This window comes from Microcebus murinus, chromosome 3, assembly GCF_040939455.1.
Source record: "Microcebus murinus isolate Inina chromosome 3, M.murinus_Inina_mat1.0, whole genome shotgun sequence".
Classification (NCBI taxonomy): Eukaryota; Metazoa; Chordata; class Mammalia; order Primates; family Cheirogaleidae; genus Microcebus; species Microcebus murinus.
Genome location: NC_134106.1, coordinates 57,758,331 through 57,785,142, shown reverse-complemented (window position 1 = coordinate 57,785,142; position 26,812 = coordinate 57,758,331). Strand labels below are relative to the sequence as shown.

The 26,812-nt window shown below is 39.9% G+C and overlaps 1 protein-coding gene across 3 annotated transcripts in view; it reads right to left on the bottom strand.

Moving 5' to 3' along the window:
* Positions 1–1,574: 1,574 nt before the first annotated feature.
* Positions 1,575–26,812, bottom strand: part of ANXA4 (annexin A4) — a 66,636-nt gene continuing 41,398 nt past the window's right edge. For 2 of the 3 annotated variants that reach the window (XM_012750111.3, XM_012750110.3), the window contains exons 4-13: positions 22,194–22,288; positions 19,697–19,810; positions 18,660–18,750; positions 17,042–17,121; positions 15,237–15,293; positions 12,758–12,851; positions 9,747–9,842; positions 8,788–8,846; positions 7,637–7,759; positions 1,575–2,629 (exon numbers count right to left, since the gene is read on the bottom strand). In XM_012750111.3, coding sequence (XP_012605565.1) covers positions 2,570–2,629; positions 7,637–7,759; positions 8,788–8,846; positions 9,747–9,842; positions 12,758–12,851; positions 15,237–15,293; positions 17,042–17,121; positions 18,660–18,750; positions 19,697–19,810; positions 22,194–22,288 — 869 coding nt within the window. In that variant the 3' untranslated portion in view covers positions 1,575–2,569. The remainder of the gene's footprint in view (positions 2,630–7,636; positions 7,760–8,787; positions 8,847–9,746; positions 9,843–12,757; positions 12,852–15,236; positions 15,294–17,041; positions 17,122–18,659; positions 18,751–19,696; positions 19,811–22,193; positions 22,289–26,812) is intronic. The other variant, XM_012750112.3, reaches the window with a different exon arrangement.

Here is a 26,812-nt window from a genome sequence, read left to right as displayed (position 1 = left end):
CCTGAGAAATCTGAACTGAGAGAGGCTAGCTAAGACAGCTTTGGGAGGAGGTGGTAGGCAGAAAATGATGGGTGCAAAGGGATCAGTTTGCATGCACGGAATTTGTCAGCACAAAGGATGTGCAGGTGTTCCCCATGGAGCCGATGTGGGCCATCATGAGATAGCCAGCATGGGATCATCTTTGGTCCTGTCCAAGAGGCCTGGGTGGAAGGGCAAATAAACTTCAGCAGAGAACCTCAAGGTATCACCGAATTCCTAGGGACTGAAAAAGGAGTGCTCAATTAGCTTTGCCAAAGGAACCACAGGCGAGTGGTTTCCTGGTGATGAAGTTGCCAAAGGAACCCACGAGAGTGCCCACAAGAATCACCTGAAAATGTCTGCAAAAGTTACATGTAGAGCTGATCCTCTACCACTACAGCAATAACAGGTAAGAACTCTACTGCTTCCCTTTACTCTCCTCCCTGCTGTTAAAACCCAGGTAAAGTATGCTGAGGGGGAGAGTGTGGAAGGAAACCTAGGTGGAGAAAGAAGAGAAGCCCACCATCTCTCCTCTCTAGAAACCAGCTTCCTACTGGCAGTAGGCCAGAGCTGAATGAGGGAGGAAGCCTCAACTGTAAATCAAGTTTGGAACTTTGACTGGATGTATTAATTACTTCAGAATGGCACTGTTTTATGACCTTAAGGGACTACACAGCAGGACTTTTTAAAACCTAAGAGTGGGCAGAAAAATGACTTTGTCTTCTACCTGAATTTACACCTAAAGACAGGAGAACACCTAGGCGCACTGAATAAATGTAAATGGCCAGTTGCAGGGGGCGAGGAATAAAGTTGCTTTATAATTATATCTCAGAGACATGCTTGTTCAATACAAGAAACAAACATTCCTCCAGGGTGGCTTTATCCTGCTTTCTAGAAAGCTTTTAGTCAGCCAGTGCAATTTGTTTAAAAATTTTAGGCAAGGCACATATCATTTAAAGGTAAAACTTCTGCCAAAAAATTCACAGTGCTTCCAAAGACAAAGTTGATTTGGAGATTCTGTGGTTTTCTGGGAAGGTACTGAAGTGGCAGCATTATTTCCTATAATTAACTGGAATGACTAAATAGTCACATAAGTAGGTTTCACCAATAGCTCCAGCATTTATTATAGACAAGTAGTACTAAACTAAAAAACAATAATCTGTCATGGGATTAGAGAAGATAATTAAACTAAAAAAATCCTTATTGTTTCACCTACCAAAATACAACAGATATTATAAAATGAACAAAGGCAAGTATTCTTACTATAATAAAACTATAAATGTCCTTTATACATTTATTACATTTAATATAAATGTTCTACTTAGAAAATTCCATAGAATAAGTTCATATTTTATATCATTGAATAGTTTTTGGCATATGTGAATATTAGTTTTATAGCAGTTGGCAAACATAAGTCTAAATATGTTATTTTTTTCTTATGTTGTAATTCCTAATAGAAACTGAGTAACACAAATCCTTCAAAAATAGCTTCTTTCAGAGTCCAGGATGAAAAAACTCAGAAGTGGAAAAGTCAATGAGAGAAAGAATATACTTCATTTTAAAGGCACCATTTTTTATTAAAATTATTTTTCCATGTTCATACAAAGTAAATTTTTAAATGAAATCCAAGAACACCTTTAGAATGATTCTAGAGTTGAAAGGCATAGTGCAAACATAAATTACTACAATCAACAAAATCAAAAAAGATTTTAAAAAGTATTTTTAGCTCAAAAAGTTTTAAGTCAAACTAAATTCAGAGCATTACATCATTACCAGAATACCTAGTTTGAAGCGTAATTTTTTCCCATTCACCTTCAAGCTGGATTAAGACATTAACCATAATTTTGTGGAATGTTCAGCATTTATGTTTGGTAACCAGACATGTATGATTTGTATAACCACACTTAGAATTTATTTTGTTCAGATAAATTGGTGATTTTGTATACTTCAACTGGAGAAAAGTGATCATAACAGAAGATGTGTGAAGTCTCCCACACAAAACTTAGTAAAGATCAACTAACACTATAGACAAAACCTAAAAAATAGAGATTTGTGGATGCTTTCATATCTATAACCTATAACTATGAAAAATAGAAATTGGATTGGTATTCTTACTAGCTGGATGCTCACAATTTCAAATGAAGAAATTACTAGCCACTCTGAAAATAAGATTAGGGACGAAAAAGATTTTTTAAAAGTCTTCCAGTCTTCCATTTTAAAAGTTTTTCATTGTGAAGAAAATATGAAATAATATATTCAGTTTCTGTGAAACACCAATGAGGAAGTAATCTGTTAAAAACATGGAGTACATTTTTATTTCTAATTTTAAATCTCCATTTAGGTCTTGTAAGCTTTGAAATGCAAGTACAACTTTAAAGCATCATAATGACTAATTATAGATGAATAATAATACAGTCTATAACCAAGGAGGCAACTGTAGGCGTTTTAATTGGAAATAAGCATCCTGAGATAATGCTAATAGCAGTGTAGAAAAATGAAGTTACAAAAATTCAAAGTGTTGAGAATCCTCCTGTCTTTCTGGGATTTTATTTTAATCGTCTCCTCCACAGATGATTAGCAGTACCTTCCTGTAGTCTCCTGATGTGTCGCCCTGGGGGAAGGAAAGCAAAGTTATAGTCAGATAAAAATGGGTTTTAAAATGTTCACAGTTCAAAGTCATCTAAGTCAACTTTTCCTGGATGGATTTTTCTTAGCTCTTTAAATTTTTTTTACTACAAAAGTTATATTTGTTCAGTGTGGGAAATAGAGACAAAAAAACCCCATAAAAATTGCCATTATTCTACCAGCTGAAGATTACTATTATTAACATCATGGGTTAACCCTAACCCTAACCCTAACCCTAAGCCACATATCCTTCCAGTCTTTTTTCTATGCATAGAAATATCTATGTGATGGAACTGTAGTATTCTTCTATATTCTGCTTTTTCACTTAACAATATAGCAAGAATATTTCCCTATTTTGTTAAATATTCTTCTACAACATTATTTAATGGTTACAGAATATTCCATTGGTACACAGGTAAAATAATTTATTTAATCATAACTTTTCCCCTCCCCATTGTTGGATAGTTGTTTCTAATTTTTCATTATTATTAATTTTATTTTTTTTGAGATAGTGTCTCACTCTTTTTGCCAGGGCTAGAGTGCCATGGTGTCAGCCTAGCTCACAGCAACCTCAAACTCCTGGGCTCAAGTGATCCTACTGCATCAGCCTCCCGAGTAGCTGGGACTACAGGCATACGCCACCGCACCCGGCTAATTTTTTCTATATTTTTAGTTGGCCAATTAATTTCTTTCTATTTTTAGTAGAGACGGGGTCTCGCTCTTGCTCAGGCTGGTTTCGAACTCCTGACCTTGAGCGATCCTCCCGCCTTGGCCTCCCCAGAGTGCTAGGATTACAGGCGTGAGCCACCGTGCCTGGCCTAATTTTTCACTATTATAAATACTGTTTCAATAAGTATATTATAGTTAAATTTTTTTAATGATTTATTCTAGATAAATTTTCATAAAATGGGAATTACTGGATTAATGAGCATGCATTTTCTTAAAGCTTTTTGATGTCGATTATAAAACAGCCTTCCAGAAAGGTTCTATAATTTCTATATAGAAATTTTTATGGTCTTATGATAGATTTTTATTAGTTCTTCATGGGTACTAGAAAAGATGGAATCTCTGTATCTAGGGTTCAAAGTTTAATAACTGTTAAAACCAATCTTAATATATCCTTGTTTATACTTTGCCTCATTGATCTGCCAAAGAATAAGGTGCATCTCATTAGCATAGTATTTTCATCAGTCTTCTTTTGGAGCCTTAAATTTCTTTTTTTTCTTTTTTTTTTTTTTGAGACAGAGTCTCACTTTGTTGCCCAGGCTAGAGTGAGTGCCATGGCGTCAGCCTGGCTCACAGCAACCTCAATCTCCGGGGCTCAGCGATCCTACTGCCTCAGCCTCCCGAGTAGCTGGGACTACAGGCATGCGCCACCATGCCCGGCTAATTTTTTTTTTTATATATATTTTTAGTTGGTCAATTAATTTATTTCTATTTTTGGTAGAGACGGGGTCTCGCTCAGGCTGGTTTCGAACTCCTGACCTTGAGCAATCCACCTGCCTCGGCCTCCCAAAGTGCTAGGATTACAGGCGTGAGCCACCACGCCCGGCCTAAATTTCTTATTTGTACATTTGAATGCAGTTTTGTGACAATTTAATCTTTGTTGTGAATTGTTGCCTTTGTCAATATAAAGTGATCCACTTTCTCCTATTTGAAGTGTTTTCTCTTTAAATTCTTTTTGCTAATAGTGTAATCCCTGCTTTCTTGTATTTGTCAAATATTCTTTTTCCCTGGCCTTTTTCTTTAAACTTTTTACATGTCACCGTATTTTATTTGTTCCTTATAAACAACATGAAGTTGGATTTTATATTTTTTACCTAACCTGAGATTTTATTTTTATAACTTATATTTTTAGCTTTTGTCATTTTTTTCTATTATTTACATATTTCATGCTTCTATTCTGCTACTTTTGTTTCTCTCTCTCTCTTTTTTTTTTTAAGACAATGTCTTGCTCTGTCACCCAGACTGGGGTGGCACAATCAATCATAGCTCACTGCAGCCTCAAAGTCCTCAGCTCAAGCCATCCTCCTGCCTCAGCCTCTGGAGTAACTGAGACTACAAGCACCCGCCACAAAGCCTGGCTAATTAAAAAAATTTTTTTTGTAGGTATGGGGTCTCACTATCACCCAGGCTGGTGTTGAACTCTTGGCCTCAAGCAATCCTCTTGCCTCAGCCTCCCAAAGTGCTAGGACTAGAGGTGTGAGCCACTGCGCCTGGTCTATTTTTGCTTCTTTTGACAATTATTATTGAATGGGCAAGGTATTTTTATTTTCAATCTTTTCTAGTAGTATGTGTGTATACACATATATGTATAAACTTACATTTACAAACATAAATATTTTATAGTGATGTTTTCCCAAGCCAATCAATATATTTCTACTCCATCATTTTAGTGCGTGTATAGTATTAATAGCATATATATGGATTTTCTATAACCCACCTAGGTTATTCCCTATTAATACAAATAATAATATGTTATATAATAAATTATATACTATAATATTAAACTAATATAAATAGTGCTATGCTGGAAGTATATTACCTGGTATACTTTTTGCACATTTTATTAAATAATTTTATTCAAAATCTTTCAGAGACCTTTTTATTATGGTAAATATATCTAAAACATATAAAATTTGTCATTTTAATCATTTTTAAGTGTATAATTCAGTGGCATTAATGACATTTACAATGTTGTGCAACCATTGTTGCTATTTCCAAAACCCTTTCATCATCTCAAACAGAAACTGTACACATTAAGCAATAACTTCTCCCATTCTTCCCCCACCAATCCCTAATAACTGCTAATCTACTTTCTGTCTCTGTGAATTTACCCATGCTACATATTTTATGTAAGTGGAATCATACAATATTTGTCCTTTTGTGTCTGGTTTATTCACTTAGCATATTTTCAGTATTTAACCATGTATCAGAAATGTCAGTTTTTTCCATGACAGCCTACCATTGAATGTCATTCCTTTTTATGCATGTATGTATGTATGTATATACATTTAGTTTATCCATATATGTGTTGATGGATACTTAGGCTGTTTCTATCTTTTGCCTATTGTGAATAATGTTTACATTGGTGTACAAGTATCTGTTTGAGTCCCTGTTTTCATTTCTTTTGACTCTATAGCTACCTGAGAGTGGAATTTCTGGGTTATATGGTTGTTCTATGTTAAACTTTTTGAGGAAGCACCAGACTATTTTCCACAGTGGCTGAAACATTTGACATTCCCACTAGCAATGTAGGAGACTTCCAATTTCTCTACATCCTCACCAACATTTGTTATTTTCTGGATGTGGGGGCGTTTGTTTACTTGCTTTTTCTTTTTAATTATAGTCACCCTATTAGGTATGAAATGGTATTCTGGTTTTGATTTGCATTTTGCTAATGATTAATGATATTGAGCATCATTTCATGTGCTTAGTGGCCATTTGTATATTTTCTTTGGAGAAATGTCTATTCAAGTCCTTTGCCTATTTTTTAATTGGGTTGTCTTTTGTTGTTGAGTTGTAGTTCTTTATATATTTTGAATTGTAAACCCTTATCAGATAAAAGTTATACCAGTTTATAGTCCCTCCATAAAGCAAAACAGTGAGTTTTCCCCACGCATTTCCCAATGCTAGTTATGATTTCTTTAAACTTTGTTAAGGCATTAGGTAAAAAATGATGATTTGTTTTTATTTGTAATTTGTTAAATATTAGTGAGATTCCATATTTTCTATATATTCTTGGCTTTTCATGTTTCATCTTTCATGAAATGCATGGTTAATATCCTTTTGCCCAGTTCCTAGTGATTTGTAAAGCTCTTAATACAGTTATATGATACAAGTATATTTTCCCATAACTTCATTTATGGTCATCTTTGAATCTTAAGCTAGCTATATAGCTCAGCTCTGCGAAATAAAGTTACCTCATAGCCTGAACAGAAATAGAAACAAGTTCCTGAATGCCTTGTAGACATAGTAACAAAATCTGCAGCTCAAATCACCTAATAGTTAGACCTCTACAAGCCATGAGTAGGATTCAGAATATTTAATTCATAGATCAAATCCTGATTTGAAGTTTGTTGCACAGACGACCCCAGTTTCCAAGGAAGTATGTCTCAGTTTCATGTCCATGAGACTCTTACGGCTTCTTCAAGAAGCAAAATCCTGGTAATGAGGGGTTTTGAGGGCTGTGAATCATTTCTCATCACTCCTATGTCACCTTAGGACTCCTAGAAGTCTGGTGCCAGGTGAGGAACAACAATTCAGGTTGACTCAAATGCTTTCCCTTGCTTCCAGCAGACCTCAGCTGGCCCTGCATAGGACTCTGGATTCAGTTGCTTATCTCTTATGATAATTGGGTAGATAAAGAAGTTGTGCTCTTAAAAGAATTCATTAAAATGTTATCTTTCGCTGTCTGGGGTCAACATGAAATAATTACTGTATTTAAACGGCAAATATTTCCAGCGTCTATCCTGACAAATGGTTAAATGTCTATATGAAAGGAGAGAGACTAGAAGTATCTGGCGTACCATTTTTTTTTTTTTTTTTTTTTTTTTGAGACAGAGTCTCACTTTGTTGCCCAGGCTAGAGTGAGTGCCGTAGCATCAGCCTGGCTCACAGCAACCTCAATCTCCTGGGCTCAGCAATCCTACTGCCTCAGCCTCCCGAGTAGCTGGGACTACAGGCATGCGCCACCATGCCCGGCTAATTTTTTTGTATATATATTTTTAGTTGGTCAATTAATTTCTTTCTATTTTTGGTAGAGACGGGGTCTCGCTCAGGCTGGTTTCGAACTCCTGACCTTGAGTGATCCGCCCACCTCGGCCTCCCAAAGTGCTAGGATTACAGGCGTGAGCCACCACGCCCGGCCTGGCGTACCATTTTTAAAGGGAATAATATGTGCCAAGAAGGGGGGACAAGGAGTGCTGAACGCTGAGGTCAGAGCCGCCCTTTCCTCAGTGCTTTCCCGTGGCCCAAGGCTGCTGGGACCTACCTTGATGAAAGAGTACAGAGACTTTCCATAGAGCCTCTTGAAGTGTGCCCGGATGTCCATCATGTCAATCTCTGCTCGAGAAACCATCACTCGGATGAGGGTGTTATCATCCGTGCCCAAGCCCTAAGGAAGAAAAGAAGACCTTGCATATATGAAAAACTAACTGGTTTTCAGGCAGAATCTTCTTCAGTCTATCAAGGCAAGATTAGGGATGACTCTTCCTGATCGTATCCTTTGTTCCACAACCTTGGAGGCTTGAGGATTTGCCTTGTTCCTTGCCATGGTATTCAAGGCTCTCCACATCTTACTTTTCCAACACTCTATATCCTGACCAGAAGACACTGCCCTCTGCCTTTCTCAAGAGCCACTCTGGGCTGTCCAGCTTGCCTGCCTCACCTACGATTCCCTGGAATGTCATCCTTCCCTTCTCCACCTTCCCATCCCTCTCCCTTACCATGTAAAATCCCTTTGATGTAAAACTTCCTTGAAGGTCCTGCTCAAATATACTAACTTCTTTATATATTCTTTGCAGAGCCTCCCTCACCCCCCAAAAAATATTAAAATAAATATTTCTTATCTGTTCCTATAATATTGGGATCCTCAACTGCTGTCTTATATCCTATCTTGTTATTATTAGTGTTTTGCACATACTTGCTTTCCCCATAAGGCTAGACATTCTTTGAAAGGACTACATTTTGGTCCTTCCTGCACCTCTCATGATCCCATATGATGGGTGCTTGCACAGAATGCAGTGCAGGGTGAGGAGTATGGGCTCTGGAGCTAGACTGCCAGTGTTTGCATCCTTGCTCCATCACGTCCTCACTGAGGACCTTGAGCAAACTGCGTAGCCTCTCTATGCCCAAGTTTCTTCATCTGTAAAATGGGGGTTAATAACAGTACCTGCCCCATAGTGCTGTCGTGGGGATAAAATTAATCTATGCATATAAGGCATTATGAACAGTGATCCACACATCCTAAGTTGTCAATAAATATCACCTAGCATTGTTATTAGCAAGTACTCAGTGAAGTATTTGATGAATTGAATTGGATATTTCAGGCTGAAATATGATAGGGGTTGTATAAGTAAGCCTTAAAAGGTGAACATAATATATGCCAAAGTCATTCAGATGCTAAAAGTGACCTCCATTTACCTTCATCGATTTATAAAGCCTTTCAGCAAAATATGCAGATTTGTTCCTCATACACTTAACTGTAGAGAAAAAAAGAAATAAAAAGATTACAGATAAGACTTGTGAGAAAAGAAAAGTGACAGTTGTTCCCTCACTTTCTACAGGATACCACGTAATATTGCTTGGCTGGAGAAATTTTAGCTAAGCAGTGTTTCATGAACATGCATTTTCACAGAAAGTACCCTCAATTTATCATCAAGTTCCTGAAGAAGTAATTAATAAAGGTAATCAAAGCATAGGGTGGCATATAGTTTCAAAATGATGATTACTGTCTCTACCATATTAGACAGTTATGAATTCTAACCATTCACAGACTTGCAAGATGCAACTAGTATTATCTTTCCCATATAATGAGTTATAAAGGCAGATAAGATATAAAATATATAAACCACATGTCATAATAGAAGTCAGGTTGTATATAATATTTCTTGTTTAAAATTCTGGAATGAGGCCAGGTGTGGTGGCTCACGTCTGTAATCCTAGCACTCTAGGAGGCCGAGGCTGGAGGATCACTCGAGATCAGGAGTTTGAAACCAGCCTGAGCAAGAGCGAAAACTCATCTCTACTAAAAATAGAAAGAAATTAATTGGCCAACTAAAAATATAGAAAAAATTAGCTGGGCATGGTTGCGCATGCCTGTAGTCCCAGCTACTCGGGAGGCTGAGGCAGGAGGATTGCTTGAGCCCAGGAGTTTGAGGTTGCTGTGAGCTAGGCTGATGCCATGGCACTCTAGCCCAGGCAACAGAGTGAGACTCTGCCTCATAAATAAATAAATAAATAAAATTCTGGAATGTACCATGAGTAATTTAAATAACTTTTATCTCTGAAAAAAATTTCATATCTCCATGCCAACAAATTGATAACAAGGAGGAAAGTCTATAGACATTTGTTTCTCCACTCCTCGCCCCCTACCAGCTTACCTATAGCCAGCAGAGCATCTTCAAAGCTCCCAGATGTTTCAGATTTAATACTCTGTTCAATATCCTTCTGTGATATCCTTTTGTATTCATCAAACACTACAAATAACAAAAAAAGGCACTATCAATAATTAAAAAAATAGAGGAAACTAAAATTTATGGAGAGAATGAGCATTTTTTAACTAGCCTGCACTATTTATTCTTAGGCATATTTCAAGAGGAAACTAATTAGTGCTGTGGGCAAGCATCCAGGAAGGACATAGCACAGTGGCATGGGCCTGGGTGAGGAAGAAGAAATACTGTGATGCTTGGAGAACATCAGACAAGTCCCTTCCCTTAACTGGGACCCTGTTTCCTCACACATAGAATGGACATGACCTCTGGAAACATTTGCTTGCTTTTCTCATTGTTTCCTTAATAAGCAGACTGTTTCTTTTTGTAATTTTGGCCTTGGCAATCACCTGTGTGTTCATCAAAACTAGAGCAATTCATAAAATCAAGTTTATGGCAGAGTTAAAAAAAGCACTGAAGAATTCAATCTCTTCAAAACTGAGTCACATTTAATAATAGCTGGTTGCATCTTTTTTTTTTTTTTTTTTTTTTTTTTTTTTTTTTTTTTTTTGAGACAGAGTCTCACTTTGTTGCCCAGGCTAGAGTGAGTGCCGTGGTGTCAGCCTAGCTCACAGCAACCTCAAACTCCTGGGCTCAAGCGATCCTTCTGTCTCAGCCTCCCAAGTAGCTGGGACTACAGGCATGCGCCACCATGCCCGGCTAATTTTTTCTATATATATTAGTTGGCCAATTAGTTTCTTTCTATTTATAGTAGAGACGGGGTCTCGCTCTTGCTCAGGCTGGTTTCGAACTCCTGACCTCGAGCAATCCGCCCGCCTCGGCCTCCCAGAGAGCTAGGATTACAGGCGTGAGCCACCGCGCCCGGCTGGTTGCATCTTTTAATAGGATTTAACATAATTAAATTTGTTTTTTTGCTAAGTATTTTTTTCTTTTTTTTCTTTCCGCTATTATCTATCATTATATTTGCCAAGTATTTTTGAGTGTGATGAATATATTTTCCTCTCTTTCTGTCCCTTTCCAGAACCTTCTCAGACCAGGTTTCTATTTTGTTTATCTTCTTTGGGGTGCTGCCTAACCTCTATCCATGTGATTTTCACAGGGCTATCAATCAGGGGACACTTATACCCAGCAAGCAGTTCACCTAGTCAGGACCCATTAGACTTACCTTTCTGGGAATTTAAAAAGTTTAAAATTGAGCAGATCACAGGGATGGCCAAAAGCACTGAGTCATCTTTATCCTCAGTGAACATAATGAGTATCACCTGGGATAGCTATTAAAATTCCTAGGTGTCACTCCCAGAGATTCTAATTCAACCAGTCTGAAGAAGGGCTTCAAGAAAATCAGTATTTTTAATGGAGAACAGATTTCAGAAAATTCTGCCTTAAAAATAAAATCCACAACTCCCTTCTACTGAGATCCCCAGAACTGCCTTGGTTTCTTTTTTTTTTTTTTTACTCAGCTCCCTCCCTTGATAGATACCTTGGTTTCTGTTCTTCCTGAAGTTGTTCATCTCTCCATTCAATTTTGTGAGCTACCAGCATTTTTCATTTTCCCTCTTGTCTGATTCTGTATTATTTCCTCTTAAGTTGGAGTCAGCGTATATTGCTTGGAATTAAAGAATCTAATTGACACACTTTTTAAGCCTCAGTTTTCTCCAGTGTAAAATGGGGAAAATAATGACTACTCCATTGGGATGTTGCAAGAAACAATGCTCATAATATGCTTAACACTACACATAGAAGATAGGAAAGTATTTTAAAACTTTATTGTGAATCCTCACCATTATTGTTGGTTGGTAAGAAAATTATGAAGTTTTCTTTATCCAAATAATGCCAAAAATATTTCCTGCCAGTGGCTTACAAACAGATATTTTATAACTGCCCAACTGTGGGATTTGTGCCTGCAAATGAAAACTCTTACAAATATGTTTATGCACGAAATCGGCTTCTGAAGGACCTGAAGTTCTTGGAAAGTACCACCAGGGGGAGATTTGTGTTATTCGTAATCAGGCAAGGGATGGCAATGAGTCCAAAGTTGGTGCATCTGATGGTAGCCCAGGGGGTTTATTAACAGGAGCAATCACCTTTTTTGGGGTCACTGTGGAATAACTGAAGTAATTACAACTTCAAAATGTGTTGTACTTTTCAATTACCTTATGTTTTCAATGTAGGCAGACTCATTCTCAAATTTCCCACAAGCTTTGTAAATCAGTGTGTATGATTATAAGGGCATGGTAGGTTTATAAAATTATGATCTACATAAAGACCTAAGAGCTTATACAGGAGATGAAATATCTTATTAAATCCTTACTGCTGTTTACAAGGAGACTATAAACCTGACAACAAATATTCTGTAATTCTGTACAGCATCTTTCCCCCAAACAAGTTAAAAGCATATTACAAAGCTTAGAATTATCAGAAATAAATTAGAAACATCACACATAGGAAATAAAATTTGAAATTATCCACTGTTCATATTATGCAACATAACTCCTAAAGAAGTCATGTTTATTAGCTTTACAGCTTGGATGTTAAACAGGAATAAATATCAACCAACATTTCTATTTTATTGTTCCTGTTGTGCTGAAGATTATTTTCTTATGTAACTAAATTAAAATGAAAGTCTTGGGGCTACTTTAGAAAAGGGACTGACTATGAAAGTAAGTTTCCTAGTAATGGAAACACCAAACATCTATGAAAACATTGTATTTCTGCTAATTATTCATAATTTATCTTTCAGGAATTGGCTTTCATGTGCATCATTGGATTCATACATTTCCATGAGTATGAGGAAATGGAAATGTCTCATTTCTTAGACTCTTAGTTCGGTACAATCAGTTCTCTGTACCAACTGCAGGAGAAAAGGTTACAGTTAATGAGGAGCAATATAGTTTTCACTGTCTTTCAAATAGTTTCTCTGGGAAGTGAGGTAAGTGCCTTACCATGCAACAGATGATTTCGATTCCGGGAACAGAGAACAGTTAGAAATTTCACCTCATCTGTCCCCCATTTCTTCTCTCCAGCCTCATACAGGTCCTGAAGCCAAACAAAGCACAAGTTTAAAGAACCAAAAAGGGTGTGCCAGGACATAATGCAAATATTTCCAGAACTTCAAAGAGCTGTGCTGGCCTAGTATTATGTTGTTGGTGATGGAGGTGGAAGTGGTGGTGCCCAGTGGAAATGACTCAGGACTTTTCCTTAGGCATGCGACTGTCAGGACCCTGTAGAGCCTCCCTGGAGTCAAGGCAACACCTGCAGTTACCTATATGCAGACTCCATGGTTCTATCTTAAGAGCTAAAAGGAATGTCCTAGACTTGGGCTGTCACATACAGTTGCCACTAACCTCATGTGGCTATTTAAATTTTAATTAATATTAAATAAAATGTAAAATTCAGCTCCTCAGTCACACTAGCTACAATTCAAGTGCTCAGTGGCTACATGTGGCCCGTGGCCACCTATACAGGGCAGTGCAGATGTGGAATGTTTTCATCATCGCAGAAAGTTCTTTTGGACAGCCCTGCTCTATAATGATCCCTCTCACAGTAGAATTAGGATCCCACTGATAATTGCTTACAGTCCAACCAGTAAGAATACAAGAAATTGATTCGGCTCACTTGAACTAGATTATTGATAAATCAGAACTACTATTGATTTATAATAAGCAGCTGGCCTGTTAAATTTCTCAAAATGGTCTTAACTCTAACACATTGTCACTCATTGGGCTTACCACCATCTATGCCTCTGCTGCTTTCTCGGATTCCCTCCTGCTTTAGAGTTAATTAACATAACCATAGAATTTTAAAGCTGAAAAGGCTCAAAAAGTTCATCTAATTCAGTTCTTCCTGACTAAGCCCCAGGGTGTCCAGATATTTGGTCAAACATTGTTCTGGGTGTTTCCATGGGGGTTTTTTTGGATGAGATTAACATTTAAATTAGTAGACTGAGTAAAGCTGATTGCACTCTCTATTGTGGGTGGACCTCGTCCAATCAGTTGAAGGCCTCAAAAGCAAAAGGCTGACACCCGCCAAGAGTAAAAGGGAACTCTTGCCTAACTGCCTTGAGGTGGAGTATCAGGCCTTTTTTCACTACCTTTGGAGTTGAACTTAAACATGGACTCTTTCTGGGTCTCCAGCCTGCTGGCCTTAGGATGGGAACTACACTATCAGCTCTCTTGGTTCTCAGGCTTTGGACTCAGACTGGAATAAAACCATCTCCTGGCTCTTACTTGCTGACTCACCCTGAGGATCTTGGTACTTGCTCATCTCCATAATCGTGTGAGCCAATTCCTTATAATAAATCAATCTTTCTCTCTCTGTCTCATACACACACACATCCTATTGGTTCTGTTTCTCTGAAGAACCCTGACTAGTATACTTCAATTAATAAAGAATAGTGGAAGTGACTCTGTGATTTCTGAGGTTAAATCATAAACAGTCATGCAACTTCCACTGGTTCAATTGTATGCTTGCTTTTGGGGTGCTTCCTGTTGAAACCCAGCCATGCACTGAGAAGCCCAAGCCAACACATACATCCCCCTTCTAATGAAAGCAGCAGCTCCTTTTCTACATAAAGCATAGTGATTCATACCTCACACACTAAATGGGACCACTCCCTCACTATGGTTGTGGATTAGTTAAGAATACAGGGTCTAGATGCAAATTGCTTGGGTTGAAATCCCCAGTTCTGCTATTTATTATCTATCTGAACTTGAGCCAGAAACTTGACTTCTCTGAGCCTCAATTTCCTTGCCTATAGAATGGGGATAGCAATGCTTATAGAGTTATGGAAGTATTCAATGATATATTTCATATAAAGAGCTTAGAGCAGTGTTTGGAACCTGATAAGAACCCATATTTTATTAGCCATTATAATTAGTGTTATTGGGCCACAGCTGATTAGACCAGGGCTTGGTACCAGGGCAACCATCAGTGGGTTGGGTACCAGAGAAGTACCTGCCTCTTAGGGTTTGCTATCAATTTTACCCAACAGGGTATACACTGTGCCACACTGTTTTACACAGGTCCTATAGATACTCTCTTTGGAGAAGTAAAAATGCACAGTGAAAAAAGCAAGCACCTCCAAGTGGTTATTTGGGATTGCCACACAACGGACCCAGTGTCAAGAAACCGGGAACAATGTGCAATGGCTAATCTGTTAAGCCAAGTTAGCTTGTAAAAAAAAAGAAACCTGGAACCCAGGAGTGTTTGCGTAACGATGTCCAGTGCCACCCTCAAGCACCAGGTCCCCTGCAAAAAACCCCTCTGTTATTAACAGTCATCTGTGGGAATCTTTTTTTTTTTCATGATATATCCCAGCCTGGCTAATATACACTAAAATATTAGAGGTTCTCCACCAATTAAGGCCTGTCTTACCAGCAAAAGAGAAGACGACTGGAAGAAAGAAGCTGCAGTTGTACTAACCTGGGCATCCTGCCTCACAAGATCATCATCCAGCTGATTTCCTTCATCCCTACCACCCTGGGGACGAGAAAAACAAACCAAAAACAATGAGAGAGTATCCCTGAAGATTTGGGGGCAGTTAAGGTAGACGGTCTGGGAACCCAAGGACATGGTAATTAGACAAAATGCCACAAGGAGTGGGACTTCGGACCTAGGGAGGACAGGTGTCCTCTGATCCGAGCCTAATGACATTAGCCTCAGCGTGGCCCCTCACGTTGCCCGGTGTCTCTGCCAGTAGAAGGGGAAGGAGAATGTCTGCTCCCTCCACTATCTCCTTGCCTTCCCCACCGCCTCATACCCCTGTGTCTTCCCAGCTGACTCCTGCCTTCCTGCCTGGCAACTCTACAGTGACCAACTTCTGCCAAAAAGGGGTTGGGAGCAGAGGAGAGTCAAGAGAATCTGGGACCTGCAGTGGGACTGGAGCACGTGAAAATGCCCCCCAGCACCAGCTCACAGGGGGCAGGGTTGGAGCCTCAGAGGAATGCTAAAGAGCGACAAAACGGGCTCCTCTCCTCCAGCTTTTTAGACTATTGTTATTGCTATGCTGTCTCTGTGTTCTGTGGTCTAGGAATGGCTCATCAGAGTGGTGAATATGGGAGGAAAAGAAAAATGGGAAGGAAATAAGAGAAACAGGCAGGCGTTGTTAAGTAAACATCAGAGATAAGGCAGAAGTTGGAGAGGATTTCCTGGGTTCTGCTTTGCATGTTGGAAGACTGGCAACAGTATTAACAGAAATAGGAAGAGGAGCTGGTTTGGAGGGAAAATGAGTTTAGGAGGACTTATTTGAGGTGAAAGTAGAACATCCATAGGGAAACATCTGAAAAGCAGTGAGAAATGAGAGTCGTGCTTAAGAAGGAGGCTGGGGACAAAGATGTGGTTAGGAAGTGATGTGAAATGTCTTGAATCTCCATCTTCTCTTTTCTGGCACCCCTGCCTATCCAGCCCAGTCCTGCTTTATTTCCTACCTGGAATACTGAGTAACTTCCTACCTGGTCTCCCAGCCTCCAGTTGCTCACCACCATTCACCCTATACCTCACTATTACAATACTCTTCTGAAAATGCAGTTCCAATCACATTGCTATCATCGTCATCATCATCACATCATCTACTGCTCCCAAACCTTTGGTGGTTCCCTACTGCTCTCCAAATAAATAAAATGTAAACTCCTCCCAACATGGAATTACAGTGCATCCTTCCAAGTTGCTTCTAGAATTACCAGCCCGACTGCTCAAACAATTGTTCCCTGAACACACCCCATGTGTTTCCCGCCCCCTCGCCTTGTTCTTGCTGTTCTTCCTGCCTGGAATGCACCGCCCACATCTCTGCCTCTTGAAATTCTAGCAGTCCTCCAAGTCCTCTCTGAACTTATGCCATGAAGTCTTTTCTTTGTTTCTGCAACCGAAATCTCTCCTTCACTTTTTCTTTTACTATGTGCCTCTCTTCATGCAACTTGTGCACCTCATATTCCCTTAGGACAATATAAACTCTTGAAGCACAGGAACTGCCTCTTAATCATCTTCGTAACTCTCAGTACACTAACTGGGGTACCTGGCATGCTTTGGGTACTTGTAAATATTAAGTAGAACAAACCGACACACACGACTAGCCAGGGTCTCTGAAGGAGAAATAAAATAACAGGCCCAAGAACAACACCTGGAGAAGATCCACATTTGGCTGAGAGGATGGGAAAGGCCAGTAAAGGGGAGCGTTTCAATAAAACCCATCCCCCATCAGAAGCAGCCAACAGAGACAGTGAGTGACTCACCGCTGACAGAGACACCAGCACTCGCTGGAACATGAATGACGTGTCAGAGCAAATGTCATCTTCAAGGCTCCGTCCATATTCTAGCAAGAGAGTGAAATTAGCAACATCCAAATACAGAGTCTGTGTCTCACTCCAGAGCGTTCTGTCCCCTCAAGATCAGCCTGCTTACTGAAGCAGCTCGTCATGAGGTTTTCCACCCCACACACAGTTTTTCAAAAACTGAACTCTGGTTAAATGGTTAAGATGAGTTTATCTTGTCATCATAGTGAGACAAGATGTTCCTGTTAAATGTTAAAATGCCAGGGTCGAGAAAGCTGCGGCTGAAATCCTCTCTCTGTGGTTCCTACTGTCCAGGGGTCTGTTCTGAGCGTGGTTCTCAGAGATGCAGAGGCGGCAGGGGCTGTGCAATGGCCACGGCAGCGTCACAGGTGGGAGGCCAGAGTGGAGCTTCTGAACCCACCTTTGGGGACGGGAGGGGGCCGTCAAACACAAATCCCAGCGTGCACCTTTTCTACCACGTCTCTCACTGGAGAGGTTCTGACGAGTTACCCAAGAGATGCTCCAACCCTTCAATGCCCTCAGGGGAGAAAACCAGGTACTAACCTCTAGGTACTAACTCCAAACGCCCAAGGTTTTAGAATCTCCTGCTCTGAACACCTACCAAAAAGCTCTTATTGTGATTGTTTTTTTCTTACAAAGTAATACATGTTGACTACAGAAAACTTACAAAAAAACAAATCAGTATCATGAGGTGGGATAAAAAACTCCACCATAATCTCATCGCCCAGAAATAATAATCATTGATAACATTTTGGTGAATATATTTTCTAATTTCCCCCCACGTACACATATTATTTTCCTTTCTTAGAAAAACGGTGTGTGTTAACTGTGTCAATTTTTTTTAATGAGATCACAGCATAGTATTTTGTGGCTTATCTTTTCCACTTATCTATATTTCATACCATTTAATGTAATTTAACAATATTCTTCAATATGAGTTTTAATGACTACCTAACAGTCCATTGTGTGAGTGTGCCATATTTTGTTTAGCTAATCTGCTACTGTTGGACATTTTTAGCTAAAATGATAGCTAATAAACACTGTGGAGGTCTAAACCTTTGTGCATTTTTTGTTATATTCTTAGGGCAAAAAGGCACGCCTTTTTAAAAAGGCTTTTCATACGTATCATCCTCTGGAGGTTTCTAAGAGGGAGTGAATGGCTATCATTCTGAGATGGCTGGAGGGCATACAGGCCAGGCTGGAGGGAAGATGTTGGGCCAGACAGCCCCTCCAGGCTGCTAAGATTTGCTGGTGCCACCATTTTTAATTCTTTGATTCTTTGCTTGCTAATAAGGAATGGCTTTCCAACTTTTAGAACAGTAAAATACTGCACCGGATAGCCCAAGTAGAGTGGCGTCTTCACGTGATTAGTTTGAAGAAGCCAACAGTCAGCTATTTGCTTAGATGGGGATCTTCTCAAAGCAGAGCTTGGCACCTAGGATCCCTCATGGCCTGCGTTTCTATGAAGAGGGTCTAACCAGTGGATAACCACCTGCTGCTGGTCTCATTCTCAAATCACAGCAAAACTGTGGCCAGGGCCACTAAGGATGCCACATACGCTGCTGGTAGATCTGGTTTATGCGCCGGATCTCCTCAGGGGTCCGGGAGGCCAGGATCTCGATCAGGCAGCCCTCGTCCGTGCCGGCTCCCTAAACACGAAACCAGAGGAGGGGGCATATGAGCCAGTTTACAAGGTTGAGTCCCAGACACGGAAGGAACACAGCCATGAATCTGCAGAGAATGAAGACAACCCACTGGGTTCTAGCAACACGATCTGTTAACTTTTAATTGTCCTGACCCAAATCCAATGTGTTTGCCATAATAACAATTAGTAATAACAAACATTTATAGACTGTTTACTACGTGTTGGTTATTGTGCCAGGTTAGGTACAGTTTCTGCTTCTCTGGCAGCTTAATCCTTCCTTGACCTCCTCTGTTCTTTTCCTCTGAAGGGTAGAACCTTCAGGTAAAGACTCTGTCACCTCTTTGCTTTCCCAGAGTCTAGCCCAGAACCTTCCACAAGGCTATGTACTTGTGGATATGGTTGAGGAGGGGAATTGTACAGATGTTCCTCAACTTACAATAGGGTTACATATTGATAAACCCATCACAATGTTGAAAAATTATAAGTACAGCCATCGTAAGTTCAGGGACCATCTAGATTTGCATTATATACTTGGTCATTAAACATCAGCAGACCTCAGCTAGAGCACAGCTGATTGGTCATCTAGGGAGGCCAAGACCCCTCTTGCCAGTTCTAATCCTGGAGGCCCCCTGGTGTCAATCATAAACTTATATATCTCAAAAGTTGCTAACACCACAAGACAGTTTCTGCAACTGTACCAAAAGTTACAGTCACTCCCCACTGAGCCACAGGAAGAAGCAAATGACTCAGTAACTTTTTTGGAAAATAACTTTAAATTATAATGCTATCATATACTGTCATGTTTTCAAGTTGTCATAAATGAAGGAAAATCTTTCTCCTATACTTCATCCTCCCCACTCTCAGAAGGCCTTTATCCCCATTTCTGGAGGAAGCCTGTCAGTGTCTGCACTGCCAGCACCAGGGGCACGCGAGGAGGAGCACAGACAAACCTTCATGGCCCGGTGCAGCTCCTGCACGTCATACAGCACCGTGGGCGTCATCAGCGCCACTATCGTCTGCTCGAAGTTGCCACTCAGTTCTGACTTCAGGTCGTCTATCAGGTCCTGCAATGCAAGAAAGAGGCCCCGCTTAACTGTGAAAGCAACTTAAACCAGCCACTCTCCAAGTGAGGTCCAGGGATGCCTGGGGTCTCTAAGACCCTTTCAGGGGCCAGAAAGGTCAAAGCTATCTTCATAGTAATAATAAGACGTACTCGCCTTTTCACTGTCATTCTCTCACGAGTGTACACTGGAGTTTCCGTAAGGCTACCCGACATATCTACGTAGCAACAATTATATCAAAAGGCTATTAAAATACTCGCCCCTTTACCAACTACACATCTGTACGAGACCAGATTTTCTTCATATACCTCAACCAAAACCACATATTGTGACAAATGAATGCAGAAGCAGATAGGAGAATCCGGCTGTCTTCCATTAAGCCAGACATTAAAGGGATTTGCAAAATGTAAAACAATGCCAATCTTCTCACTAAATTTTTTTGTTTTGGAATATATAGCTATTTTTCATTAAAATGTTATTTATAGTAACATGTGATACATTTATTGTTATTTTTACTAAGTTAACAAATACATACTTTTAAATGTCCTCAGTTTTACTTTCTAAAATGTTCAATATCCATAGATATAATCCATAAAAACAAAAAAGTCCTCAATAATTTAAGAGTGTAAAGGCGTCTTGAGGTCAAAATGTTTGTAGACACTGACTTAAATGTATTTGCTAACTTAACAATATCTCCTGAATACATCTCCAAGTCAATATTTACCTAGCACATTTGTAACATTTGCAGAGATTTCTAAATATAAATATAGGTGCAATATAACTTCTTTAACCAGTCATTTGTTTCTATTTTTCTACTGTTATACACACAAGGCATTTAGTTGTATCTTTGTGATAACTCATGATTATTTCTTAAGACTCAATTCCTAAAAAGAAATATAATTATTTGGACAAAGGACCAAATTCTAAAGACATTTATTCACATTTCCTCCTAGAACAAGTCAGAGAGTTTAAGAACCTTCTTAAGATCAATTGACTTAATGGATCAATAAGTAGCTGAGCTGCTATGCAAACTCAGATCTCTGCTTCTCATGAACCTGATTCCACAACACTTCATTTCAATCCACTGTGCATATTTTTATGTTATAGTCATACATGTTGAATGAATGGATGGATGAATGAACAAATAGTGCTCATTCTATAATGTTGGAAATCTTAACCAACTACCATCCAATGAGCTTAGTTGTGAAGCTGGTTATCAATCCTGAATGCATACAGCAATGCCATTTAGGTCTCTAGTTCACACAGCACAGGTACGTTCATGCCTATTTGTGTTCATTGAATTTCTTTGGGAATGGAGAAGAGTTTAAAATGTCCAGAAGATAGAGCAATTCTGACCACAGGAATCCCATTCCCTACTGGGGTGCCCAGTCAAGGTTTGCACACAGATGCTCTGGGGAACAGCTGAGCCAGCCCGGCCCCACCCAGCACTTTAATACTGTCTTTGAGAAGTAGCCTCAGTTTACCTGTTTATAAAAGTATCTCACGGACAGAAATACTTAACATAGAGCTTCTGCATTCTGCCATCTCGAGACACTCATTGATAACAAACACTTCCTAAATAAAAAGGTTCTTGATAACCACATAGGTGGTTTTGCAATGATGTGGAAAGATTGAGTGGAATGATTCTGGTAAGTGAGTCATTGAAAAGAGTGATAAAAGACATGGTTCCTGAGAGTGTGGGATTCAAACTGAAAGCGGAAAACACAGCAAGTGAACAACATCTGAATGCATCGCTATTAGAATACAAACACACATGCGAACACATAAAGCCCCGCTCTAGAATTTGAGGGGCGCCCCTCCATTGAGGAGCATCAAAAGAGTGAATGCGTATGCTACAAGCAGATGCATGTGGAAGAGTCCAAACAGACCTTAAATCCTAGGATGGCCTATTTAATACAAACTGAATTTAAACATTTTAGTAACTTTGGAAAGTCTTTGTCCATAGTGGCCTAAAAGAAGCCATCAAGACCAGGGAAGCAGCTCCGGAAGGTCAGCCTTGCCTGATGCTCAAAGGGTGATAGTTGAGTCCATCTGACAACCAAGGCCCTGTGAGAACTTGGGTGGGAAGGGGCCAAGCTTGGCTTTGAGGTCTGTGAATCATAGAGCGCTCCGAAATCACTTGCGGATAAGTATAGTGGGAAAAACGTGTTGAAGTTGTTTTGTTGTTTGTTTGTTTTTTGGGTTTTTTTTTTCCCCAAGAATATCTTTAAACAAGACAAAGGATCCGTCTTTGAAACTGCAATACCATTTCAGGAATCTAGATCAGGGAGAGCCTCGCTTCTTCTTTGTTGCCTGCCAAGTGCCTGCAAGTCAGCCGCGGAGCAGGAGAGGTTAGGGTTAGGGTTAGATGGTCTTGTAGGCCTACCCTGCCAATGGTGGTCTTGTAGGCCGTCCTGATTTCCTGGCGCTGGGCAGTGCTGCGGTAGGCAAGGACTCTGATGATGGCATCTTCATCGGTGCCTGGGGCAGAGCAGAGACAGTGAGTGAGTGTGATTTGAGAGAGGAATGAGAACATGGGTTGCACAAACATACACAGAGGGCTGTCTAAGGATAGAGGTCCTTGTTCAGAGAGTTTTGTCTATTTTACTGGGAAACAGACACTAGACTTGAGTCTCAGGCTCTCCTTGAATTAGCTGTTTACCACTGAACAAAATAGTTAACTTCTCTAAGCATTAATTTCTTTATCCATGTGAATGATCATAGGACTTTCTCTCCTTAGGCTGCTGCAAGTGTTAAATAAGATAATTAAGTGTCAAGCACTTACTAAACCTTCAATAAATGCTGACCAGAGTTAATTCTTCTTCCCCTCCTCTGGAATTCTTTTCACATCTTTTGGATCTCCTGTATCTGTCTCCCACAGTCTCGCCTTTTCTTCCTCATTTTTGTCTCTTTATCATTTCCTTTGAGTTTTTTTTTTTTGTTTTTTTTTTCTGAGACAGAGTCTCGCTTTGTTGCCCAGGCTAGAGTGAGTGCCGTGGCATCAGCCTAGCTCACAGCAACCTCAATCTCCTAGGCTCAAGCGATCCTGCTGTCTCAGTCTCCTGAGTAGCTGAGACTATAGGCACGCGCCACCAAGCCTGGCTCATAATATATATATATATATATATATATATATATATATATATATATATATTAGTTGACCAATTAATTTCTTTCCATTTTATAGTAGAGACGGGGTCTTGCTCTTGCTCAGGCTGGTTTCGAACTCCTGACCTAGAGCAATCCACCCATCTCGGCCTCCCAGAGTGCTAGGATTACAGGCGTGAGCCACCACGCCCGGCCTTCCTCTGAGTTTTGAAACAAATCAAATTTGTCTTTTAATTCACTTACTTGGCATTTTGTAGAATTTAAATTGCCTGCTTATTGCATTCACTGTGTTTTAAAATCTGTAATTGTGTTTTTTATTTCTAATCTATCTTTCCTGAACTCAAATGGTTCCCTTTATGTAACTGCTGAAAAATTCCCATAACACAACATCCTACCAAAACTTTAAGTTATGAATTACAAATTAAAATGTCCTCAGTTTTGCTTGCCTGTCTCTTATAGCAGCTTTTACAAAGGGGACTTTATTCTGATTTTTCAAATGGGTCCATTGTCTTTGTAACAGCTGGATGTTCCTATATGTTTGGTGAGTCTTCTGTTTTCCCATTGTCTCTACTATATGGGGAGTTGTGATGGGTTACAGAAGTGGTTCTTTTGAAATATTTCAGAAACAAATGAAAAAATGTAGGTTCACATATTATTCCTTACAAGACTCAAGATCCAGAAAAATGTGAGGTGTGGGGAGAAAGCTATAGAACTTTAAGTATACATACCTTAAGGACCTACTTTCTGTTCTTATTTTTTAAAAGGGGTCAGGAATGACAGATACAACCATCCTTTATCCTGTTCAGCACTCTCAGCTGGGGGAGAAGGTCCATCACCTTTTCTCACTTCCCTGTTTCTATGAAAGATACCACCCTTCCTCCAAGTTTGAACCCTCAACATAGCTTTGATTTTTTTTTTTAACTCTCTCCCTTCCTTCACATTCAAACTTCCTGCCAAGTCATGCAAAATCTTGCTCTATAACCTTCCTTGCATTCTCCTTCCTTGCATTCTCCTAAATTCCTACCACTATCACTCCAATTCAGGATTTCAGGGTTTCTTCCTCCACAACTGCAAAAGTGTGCTAATTCTTACCTCCTAATTGGTCTTCCCAAAGTCTTGCCAGATTTATTTTTCTAAAAAGAAAAACTCTGACAATGTCCTTCTTCTGCTCATAAGTACACAAGGGCTCCCCACCGTCTGCTGGATTTACTACAGATGCTGTAGTTGGTATTTGAGATTCCACTGTTCACAATATCCCATTCCTACTGTAAGCATCCACATACAGGATAGCAGGCAGCCAAATTCCCAGGCTTAGCTCTTGAATTACTGTGCTTTATCCAACTGTATAGCACTCCATTCTTCTGACCTCCTCATCACCACTTTTTTGGTTTATGTGTCTCCTCAAACTCCTCCATTTAGCATCATGATTCTGGCATTTATTGCTTCCTGGCCAGCCCTTTGGACCATCACCCTATGTCTGAGCTTCTTATAGGTGGCTTTCGTAGTGGCACCCAGGACTTTCCTTTGGTACCCGCCTTCTCAGAAAGCTCCCAACCAGCCTACTCCTGCTTTGCAAGTACCTCCTGCCACAAGCTGCCTTTCCATGTATTTACCATAACTCCCCTAGGCCTCGGCACATGCCCTTCCATTCACCTGAAACACATTCTGTTAACTTTGCTTATTGAAACTCAACTCATCTCCCAAGGCCCATCTGAAATTCTGTATCCTCCAAGAAGTTTTGCCTGATGCCTCTAATGAAGTGTGATCTCCTCTCTGTGAACCCCAGTGGGATCTTACTTGTGCCCCTCCTATCATACTGTGAACTGGCCATAGGTATATCTGTGCCTGACATAGCTATGCTAGCATCCATGGACTATGTGGCCACAAGGACAGTTTTTATAGTCCTTGTTTCCTCCAACAGTCGGCTTCACACAGGCCCACACATTGCAGGCAATGAAAAAGGGTTGTTTGTGCCAAATGTCTCCTATTTTGATCATTTTGAATGCCATGTGATACACGTTCTAAATTAAGGTGTTCTTGCCTATGCCAAAGAATTAGGATAAACCTGAAAAAAAATGGTGGGTCCAGTACATTTTCTCTTTTATTTGTGAAAAAGGGAAAATGAGAAGAAAGATGCATAGATTCAGTACAATGTTCTGCTCAGAAGTGGGCATTAGGCTAGCACAGTGGCTTAACCTGCAGCTCTGGAGTCAGACATGAAGCACTGACCATGCAAAGATGGAGGGAAAGTGTTCTAGAAATTGCCTAGAATCCTGACTCTGCCACTCACTGGTTATGAGACCTTGGGCAAGTTAGGTAACTTCACCACACCCCAATTTCTCAACAGTAAAATAAGCTGCTGCCAAGATTGAAAGAGATAACCTATGGAAATCTCTATGCCTCACCCAGAGTAGAGCTTAATAAACGTTTGCTATTAGTACTGCTGTTGTTGTTACTGTTAGCAGCATGGAGACTAAGTAAAACATACTCTTTTCGGACCAAAAGCCTGGGAAAGACGGTCTGATGGTCAAATGTTTTTACCAAAATCTCAAGGAGATTCTAAACAGCAGCTAAGAACCAGGGGATACGTCTGTGGCCAAAAGTCCACCCAGCCAAGTCTTGAAGGCAAGGACTAGGCCAGGTAGCCTACAGTGCACCCCATATGACCCACCCAGCACGAGGCCTTGAACCTCAGGGATCTAACTGCAGTGCAGCACACTGGAAAACAGTATCAGCCTTCTCATATTAAACTCCACATGCTGCATGTTGGTGTCATCACAGTGCAGCTGAGCCCATCACGGCTGTAACAAGCAGAGGCCTCAAGGGAAAGACCATGGACCTAGAGCTGTCAGGCCTCAGCTTGAGACAGGGCCCTGCCAGGTGTGAGCCACAGCTCAGTTCCACTTACTACATGACTTTGTGAGAGCTACTTGGCTTCTCTGGATCTCAGTTTCACATCTGTAAAATGGGGCTAAAATAACAACAGTAAGAACTGCTTTCACTAAATCACATGGTTGTTGTACACATCCAACAAGATAATATTTGTGAAATTGCTTTGTAAACCTTATGGCATTATACACATACTAGCACTAATTGGAAAACAAATACATTTGTAAAGTTGTTTTTTTTTTTTACTATTAATATTTTCATTTTATTTTTATTTTTTTTTATTTCAGCATATTATGGAGGTACAGATTTTAAGGTTTCAATAAATGCCCATTTCCCCCCCGCCCCCCACAAGTCTGAGTCTCTAGCATGTCCATCCCCCAGATGGTGCACATCTCACTCATTATGTATGTATATACCCGCCCCCCTCCCCTCTCCCCCCCTGCCCAATACCCTATTACTGCAGTACCTATGTGACCACTTAGGTGCTGTTCAGTTAATACCAATTTGCTGGTGAGTATATGTGGTGCTTGTTTTTCCATTCTTGGGAAACTTCACTTAATAGTATGGGTTCCAGCTCTAACCAGGAAAATATAAGATGTGCTATATCACCATTGTTTCTTAGAGCTGAATAGTACTCCATGGTATACATATACCACATTTTATTAATCCATTCTTGGATTGATGGGCACTTGGGCTGTTTCCACAGCCTTGCAATTATGAATTGTGCTGCTATAAACATTCGAGTGCAGGTGTCTTTTTTGTAGAGTGTCACTGGATCTTTTGGGTAGATGCCCAGCAATGGGATTGCTGGATCAAACGGTAGATTCACTTGTATCGCTTTAAGGTATCTCCATATTGCTTTCCACAGAGGTTGAACTAATTTGCAGTCCCACCAGCAGTGTAGGAGTATACAATGTTTTTATTTCCATCTTGATTTCTTCATTTATGAAGTAATCATTTAGTAGGAGGTTGTTTAATTTCCACGTTTTTGTGTAGAAATGTGAGTTT